General features: G+C 45.4%; 1 protein-coding gene across 1 annotated transcript in view; it reads left to right on the top strand.

The window, feature by feature from the left end:
* Positions 1–7,090, top strand: part of LOC109313019 (oxysterol-binding protein 2-like) — a 62,849-nt gene extending 55,759 nt beyond the window's left edge. Inside the window, exons 8-12 of the mRNA XM_019539411.1 lie at positions 862–965; positions 1,843–1,938; positions 2,577–2,761; positions 3,291–3,511; positions 4,287–7,090. Of these exons, the coding sequence (XP_019394956.1) occupies positions 862–965; positions 1,843–1,938; positions 2,577–2,761; positions 3,291–3,511; positions 4,287–4,429 (749 nt within the window). The 3' untranslated portion in view covers positions 4,430–7,090. The remainder of the gene's footprint in view (positions 1–861; positions 966–1,842; positions 1,939–2,576; positions 2,762–3,290; positions 3,512–4,286) is intronic.
* Positions 7,091–8,130: the final 1,040 nt, after the last annotated feature.

Here is an 8,130-nt window from a genome sequence, read left to right as displayed (position 1 = left end):
GGCGGGGCACGGGATGGAGCCATGGGCGGCTTGTCCGGGAGGCACAGGGGGCTTGTGGGGTGGGGCAGCTCCTGCTGCTGTGTGCAGGCATTTGCCCCCTGAATTTGTGCATGGGGCGAGGGTGAGCTGCCGCTGCATGCTTGGGGTCAGGTGCTGCACTGGCCTTTTCTTGGCAGGGACATGGGCTGCTCTTGGGGCGGGTGGCAGTGATGTTGGGAGGTGGGGCTATGGGGTGGCTACAATGAATTTTGGGGTGGCTGTAGCCCACCCTGTAGTGCTCCCTCCTAGTGCTACCGCCACCCACCCCAAGCACAGCCCCAAACTAGCTCCCCCCTCCAAGAAGAGGCTGGCACAGCCCCCAGCCCCAAGCATGCAGCAGGCAGCCTGGTCTCATCCTGTGCACAGATCTGGGTGGCACATACCACCCATGCCTCCCCCAGGATGCAGTGGGAACAACCGCTGCTGCCCCCTAGACAAGCCGCTGTGGCTCCATCTTTCACCCCACCCTGCCCTGCTTCAGCTGGGCAGCATCTACTCCTGTACCACTCCCTCCTTCACTGTGGGGGCCTCAATCTGCACCCCCATCACGCCCTTTCTCTCCCCCATGTCTCTTCCCCCCCACAGACTTACTGGCCGGACACTGCTCTCCAAGCTGCCAGCCTGCATATTGGCAATCAGATTGGTAGTGGCCAATATGGCTGGTTAATATCGGCCATTGGTATTGGCCAAAAAAATCTTTATAGGTGCACTCCTAGGTGCAATATCTGATCTGGCCTCTTGTGTAGAGGTGCCTCCAAGAGGCCCCTCCTGTCTTTTGTTCTTTGGCCAGAAGTGAAAGGCTCTCTCCCTGTCTCTCCACAGGCGCCATTCACTTAGAGTTCCACTCTAGTGGGAACCACTATGTCTGGAGGAAGGTCACCTCTACTGTTCACAACATCATTGTGGGCAAGCTCTGGATTGATCAGGTCAGTGGCCCTCTACAAGAGAACCTGGAGGCAGATCCCTTATCGCTGTAGCCATGATTAGCCCTGGATTATTATGCTGTAATGCTCCAAGAAAAAGGGGAAGGGTGGCAAGGCAGAAGGCAATGAAATGATCTGAAGGGCTCGGTGTCAAGACTTTCTCATCACAGTGGGCATGACTACATGTGCATTAATGCACTGTAATTACGACCTGTTAAGATTAGTGCCTGTAATAACAGGTACTAACTTAGTGCACCATAACTGGCGCTACTGTGCAGTAGTGCTGGCACACTTTTTGTGACAGTAAAGCACAGTAGATGAATTCTATTGCACATTAGCAGTTTTTCCTGGTATGCTAATTTGCAGTACTATCCATCTACTGCGCATTTAGTGTCTTGTGTAGATGCACCCAATATATCCCACTCTTCCTCCCCTCTCCAGATACCCAGTCCTCAGGAAGATGTATTCCTCTGGCAGAGACCACCCATAGCAAGCACCTAGGTGAAGTCCTCTCAGAACAGTTCCACCTTGGAGCTTCTTATGCCTGTTTCAGATACCAGTACCATGTATGGGGTCAGGGTGGTAGAACAAACATGTACTGTAGCTCTTTTCACTGACAGTAATGCTCTTAATCCATCACCTGTGCTGCCCTGGCTGATGAACTCTTCCATGATGGATCAGGTCTTGTAAGTTAGTTTGAAGCTACTCCAAGCCATGGAACTTGATTGGAAAGGTGTCATGGTCATTGGGACCAAGTTAAAGTGCTGGAGATGGAAAGCAAAGATGCTGATGATAACTTATACATAAACAAACTTAAACTAACATTTGCTTTGTTCCATTGTCAGTCTCACATCTTCTAACTGCATGTCTTTTTATCTAGTCAGGTGAAATAGAGATTATTAACCATAAGTCAAAAGATAAATGCCAGCTGAAATTCACACCCTACAGCTACTTCTCCAGAGACATCCCACGGAAGGTATGTATCTGAAAAAGAACCAACTCACTAAAGCAGCCTTATGCATGGGAGAGATCTTGATTTGTCACTCTGGGCTGTGCTAGGATGAGCCAGTGAGTTGACCATGGTCAGGCAGCAGGAATCTAGCATCCTGAAGTGCAGTTGAGGATCATTCACTTGAAACCATATTGGTACCTTGTACTGATCAACTCTTTGGCTGACCTAGGCAGCATGGAAGGCAAGGTTTTATATGTGCCTCTAACCTAGTGTGCATAAGGTAAGATAAAGCAAACTGCTCTGAATTTACCTTCCCCCCAGGTGTGCAAAACAAGTTCCAGGTGCCTTCAACATCCATCCTGTGCTCTTCTAGAGTCTGAAGGTAAAACTGTAATAGTAACAAAATGAGTATATTTGAGATCCAGGAAGGGTAAGTTGAGGCTACATACCAGAATGGAGAGTTTGGCTTTGGGATGAGCCCTAGCTGTCTTTTACCTCTGCCTGGTGCAATTAGGCCTCAGCCCATCATTCAAAACCAGTAGGCCTTGTTGCTTCCAATAGACAGCTTGGAGTTATTGTATATGCCACCCATCTCTTCTCTCTCTAGGGATTTTCAGACTCTGCTATTGCTAACTCATTCCCTTTTTTTACTTCCTCTTCAGGTGACAGGTGTGGTGACAGATGCTGATGGAAAGGCACATTATGTCATGTCAGGGACATGGGATGAAAAGATGGAGTACTCCAAGATAGTGCAGAGCAGCCATGGAAACACCAGCTCAGAGGGCAAGCAAAAAACTGTCTATCAGACACTGACTCCAAAGGTCCTTTGGAAAAAATACCCTCTCCCGTAAGTCCTCTCCAGACTTAGGCTGTTGTGATATTATTTGGCAGCTGTTGCCCTGCATCTCTGAGATGGCTGTATTTCAGTAATGGGTGAAGTGATTCCTGAGGAACAGAGGCATATGGCAGGCAGCAGTTCTAAAAGGCACATTTCACTACTTCTCTGTGGGTTGCTGCTAATTGCTTGGAAGAGGAAGACGCATCCTTCGCTCGTGCACCATTTCCACCAGGGCTCATGGTGGCTCATAGTAGCTGGAATAGTAGTCTTAGTGCTGTCTTTTGCATTATGCAGGGATCCTGCCTGCCATTCCCACTGGGATGATGGGAGGAAAGTTCCCCAAAAGAAAAGTGTTGCTACCTGGAATTACCTATATTTTATGATTGTAGGTTTGTGGTGTCAAACATGGTAGGAGATGCTTTGAGACCACAGGGAGAGGGACCATATGAGCATGTGGATGGATGGATGGATTATCCTTTATGACTAGATGGGTACAAGTATTCACCCTTTTAAACTGATTTGGACCCTTCTCCTCTAGAGAAAATGCGGAGAACATGTATTTTTTCTCTGATCTGGCCCTGACACTGAATGAGCCTGAGGAGAGGGTGGCCCCCACAGACAGCAGGCTGAGACCTGACCAGCGGCTCATGGAGAATGGCAAGTGGGATGAAGCCAATGTAGAGAAGCAGAGGCTAGAAGAAAAGCAAAGGGCAGTACGTCGCAGGCGGGAAGCAGAAGCTGTGGAGGCATTGGAGGAAGGTGAGTTTGACTGTCTTAACAATGGTTAATGGATAATCTGGGGCAGGCTCTTGGAGCTATGGCCAAAGGGATGCAGCAAATAAGTGTAGTGTATTACATGTTGCAGAATGACCATCCCTGAATCTGCATGAAAAGCACAAACCCAGTCCTGGATTATCCAGGAATTGGCTGGGCTACCTGCTTCTTCTTTCCCATCTCTAGGCACCTTTGAGTAGACCCAGTGGATTCAGCTGATGCCTGAGCTCAGGGGACTGAGTTGTGTTCTAGACTTGCTGTGTGCTCGTGGTCCAGTCCCTTCCTCTCTTTGTGCCAGGTTCCCCATCTGTAAAACATAGGTAATGCTACTCAGCCTTCTCACCCTTTGCAAAGTGCCTTGAGAATCCAGGGTGAGAATTGCTTTATAAGGACTGATGTGGCAAAGAAGCCTTGACTTAAATTGTTGTATTGCTGTATGTTCCATCTCCACTCCTGAACCTGCTCAGAGCTGACCTTTGTGCACAGCCTCTAAGCCTTACAGCTCTAATACTTCAGCAAAAATCCTCAGGAGTTTGCCAGCTCCCAGTAGGAGGCTTGGGTTCATGGATGCATGTGGTAGGTTAGGACTTTGTGTAAGCTCCAGTAGTTTTAATAGCAGAAGGCAATTCATATGTGGTGATCTGGGTGAATTCAGACCCCTGTGTATCTGGGCAGAGCCTATTAAACACCATAGTAAGGATACCAACGGACCTGAAGCTTCCCTAACAAAACTAACACTTGTGTTTTCCACTTTGTACAGGCAAAGACTATGAAGGCTACATCCCACTGTGGTTCGAAAGGAAAGTGGATCCCTTGACAGGGGAGCTGATCTGTATTTACAAAGGTGGATACTGGGAAGCCAAGGAAAAACAGGACTGGAGTATGTGCCCTGATATCTTCTGAGCCGCTCCTCCCACAGTGGGACAGCAGATCCCCAGGGGACCTCTCCCATCTACAAGATAAGAGGATGAGTGAATGGGATGCATCCAGCAACATCCCATGGTTGACATAACAGTGCACGGAAACACATATGTGGAAAATGAATACAGAAATTTAAAAAAAAAATCAAAACAGGGATTCCAAACTATTTTTTATGCACTAATAAAATAGCATTAAATTTTTTTTAATGGTGGCTTTTTTTTAGCTACTAATTAGGAACAAGGACAAGTTAGTTAATTTTAGCCTAGCATATTTATTGCTGTCAGGAGTTGCTGCCTATATTTTTTTGAAGCCTCAGCTTTATTGACGGAGATGCTGACTTCCAAAGATGCACACATTTTGGGGAAATGATGTATGTTAATTTGAACTCTTCTTTTTTTTATTTTTTTTTCCATTTGTTTGTGGACTTAATTGAAAAAAAGAAAAAAAATCTACTTCAAGTTCAGGTTCATTTTTAACTACATAAGCGACTTGCTGATCTCATTCACTTCAGAAGCTCTAGGGAAAAGATTATTTTATAGGAACTGTAGGTTAGGTGCTTACTCCTCAGTTCTCTCAGTAGCTCCCAACAGTGCCCGATGTTGCCTCCATATGAATTAGGATATTTCTGTGAAGCTCTTTAGATGACTTCCTTTTTTATTGAAGCATTTGAACAGATTTCTTTCAATCCGCAATATTTAGTCACTATTTTTAGAACAATCTCTAACAAGATGCTTTTTTGAGTGTTGTTTTTTTTCCTTCCTGAAACTATGTCCTAATGAGAAATGGTTCTTTTTAGAGATCAGGAAGCAGGCAATCTAACTAGGGAAACTTTTACGCTAAAACTAGAGTGAGAAATTGTGAACTAGAGCAAAGACCCTTATCAGCAGTTTGTAGACTAACAGGTACCACCAGTGCTTGTAGCAGTCTGTAGCCAACTCCTGACTCAGCATATCGAGTTATCTTCCCCTTTGTATCTTTGCAGTAGCAACTGATGTTCTGACTGTCCATACCTCATACAGATACCTACTGGGCAGGGATTAGGCGCTGAGCTGTCTCCTGACACAAGGCACAAGGGAAGGTGAAAATAGTTGCTATTGCATGGCTGGTCCCCAAAATGTACTGGAGTGCTGGTTCCTTTGTAAAGCATGAGTAGAAGAGGTGGAATACAGAGATGCTGATAAAGCAGCCTGGTTGAGAAAGAGCCCACTATGGGAACCAGGTTAGCATGAAGGTGTAATTAAATGTGCTTTCACAAGGAGATGGCTCCCCTATCCCTTCTTTTTCCCTGTGCCCATTATCTTAAGACTTCCTTCCCATCCTATGCTGCTACTATCTCCTTGTCATTCCTTTCTCTGCCTCAGCCCTGCTCTGGTACCATCTACTTATTCTTTTACAAAGTTTATATCTTCCAGTTGATCTGTATTGTGATGGCTGCACCTCCCGCATCCTGGTTCCCATTCATATCCTTCCATGTATAAGCAAAGATGGGCCTGATCCAAGATCTGTGGACATGGCAGGGAAGGGCCAAGATTCCAGAGGTGCCTCTCACCCCTTTGCCCATGAGGGGCCAATCCAAAGTGATTCTGAGCACCCACTCCAATACCTTGGAGAGATTTAAAATCCAAATACAAGTCTAGCTGTATTAAGCATGAAACTGCATTAAAGTCACTTTTAGGCCAATGAGAGAGGTGCCTGCTTTCTTGCCTAGGAGCTGTGGAAACCGATTGCACCTTTCCATCCTCCAACAAGAATGAGATGAGCAGCTAAGTACCATCATGCTTCCTAGAGGAAGACTTAGGGAGCCTCTGAGCAGAATCTGTTCCTGCTCCCTTCCCAAAAGCACAAATCCTGCCCTTTTCAGCCAAGGGGAACATGGGAGGATGTTGGGAGGATGATGTCTTAAAAAGTCCCTGCTGAGGAACAAACAGGGAAATCCAACCTCTGACTTTTCTATCACCTTGATGTGACATGTCTATTATCTAAATTCCCTCCCAAGTGGACTTTCAGTCAAAGACCAAAGTATTGCTTCCCAGGTTAGCAAGAGAGCCCCAGAACAAAGCAGGTTTGGCTTTATGTACTGGCTCACTCCCTACCCTGCATACTGGCCTGCTCCCCATTGTGATACTAGAACAGTGAAATAAAACCTTTTTCAGGGGGAATCCATTATGATTGGAAATGTTCTTAATCGTCTGCTGAGCCCTCAAGGCAGATTTAAAGCAAGAAGGCCAAATTTCCTGGGTTCAACTCATCCATCATTAGTTGGTTGAAGCCAATGGAATTACCAGCTGAGACAGACCATGGTATGTCCTGAAATAGTTAATCTCCTAGATCTGCTTTTTGTCCCCTTCCTTTCCCTGAGTGTGAACACAGCATGAGGGCTCCAACTACTGCTGCTCATTCCCCACTCAAGCAGTCACCTTGCTGTGCCACTGAAAGCTCCAGAGATGTCACAGAAGGGGCGTGTCTACACGAGATGCTACATGTGCAGTAGACTGATGCTACTGTGCATTAGCGCATTATGGCAAAAGCTGTGTTAATTTGCTAACATGCATTAGTATTAGTCTACCGCGCATTAGTGTCACTAAAAGACTGTGTGCTGGTGCTACTGTGTAGTAGCTCTGGTTACTGCACACTGAGTTAGTACCTGTTTTTACAGGTACTAAACTTAATGCGCAATAAGCACAGCACATTAATGCATGTGTAGACATGCCCAAGGATGAACAAGACTTGCAGGTGAGGAATGAGCAACAGGAGCAGGTGAATCACTCAGCCCTAAACCTTCCATGTAGGCTTCTCCAGTAACTGAAATGCAGGATGCCTTAGCAGAGCTGTTTCTGCATGGGTTGTTTACCAGCAACTGGAGAGGAGAGTCAGGAACTATAAGCTGATGGGCCTTACAGAGCATCTTGGGTCTGAGAGGATCTGCCTGTAAGTCCAAGGAAGACCTGAAAACAGGGTTCTGCCTTGCTTGATTTAATCTCTGATGTCTTCTCTGGCTCTGTGTCATATCACAGTGACTGCTGCATTCCCGTGGGTCAAGAGCCACACAGCTAGGGCTGTCATATCCGCATGGGAAGAAAAAAAGCAATAATGAACTTCAAGGCATTGGTAACTGGAAAACCCAGGCTGCACAAGGGACACTTATGCAATCAGGTTCCTGAAACCATCAGTCTCCTCCTAGTTTGCCCCCCCACCACATTCAGCACCCACATTATCTGTCACTGACAACATATGTATGTATACAATATATATAAAACTTGTACAATGTAACATTAGTGATTGGCTATCAGTGTGGTAACACAACTGATTTCAGTGTACCCTTTAATCTTATTTATTTGCTTCTAATTTATATATATATAAATATATATAAATATATATAAAATTATTTTGCTTAAATTTATATGGTACATAATAGATGAAAAATAATGATGACAGATGTGTCTGTCTGAGTTTTTGTAGTAGAAGTATGGTATATTTCATTAGGTTTGTTCTAAAGGCAGGGAAATAAGAGTTAATGTAATTGCATAATTTCTTAAATAGAGAAGTAACATTTTGCTCCCAAGCTGGATGCTTTCATGTTCAAAAGGTGTTTAATTAGAAAAGGTCATTGTGTTCTAGAAAGCAGAACAGTTCGGGCTCCTGAAAGAAAGCTCTCAGTAAGCCAGCTGATTAAAAAGTCAAAT

Source organism: Crocodylus porosus, unplaced genomic scaffold (genome assembly GCF_001723895.1).
Source record: "Crocodylus porosus isolate Cpor-Errol unplaced genomic scaffold, CroPor_comp1, whole genome shotgun sequence".
Classification (NCBI taxonomy): domain Eukaryota; kingdom Metazoa; phylum Chordata; order Crocodylia; family Crocodylidae; genus Crocodylus; species Crocodylus porosus.
The sequence above is the reverse complement of the archived record's forward strand: the minus strand, read 5'-3'. Positions and strand labels throughout refer to the sequence as shown.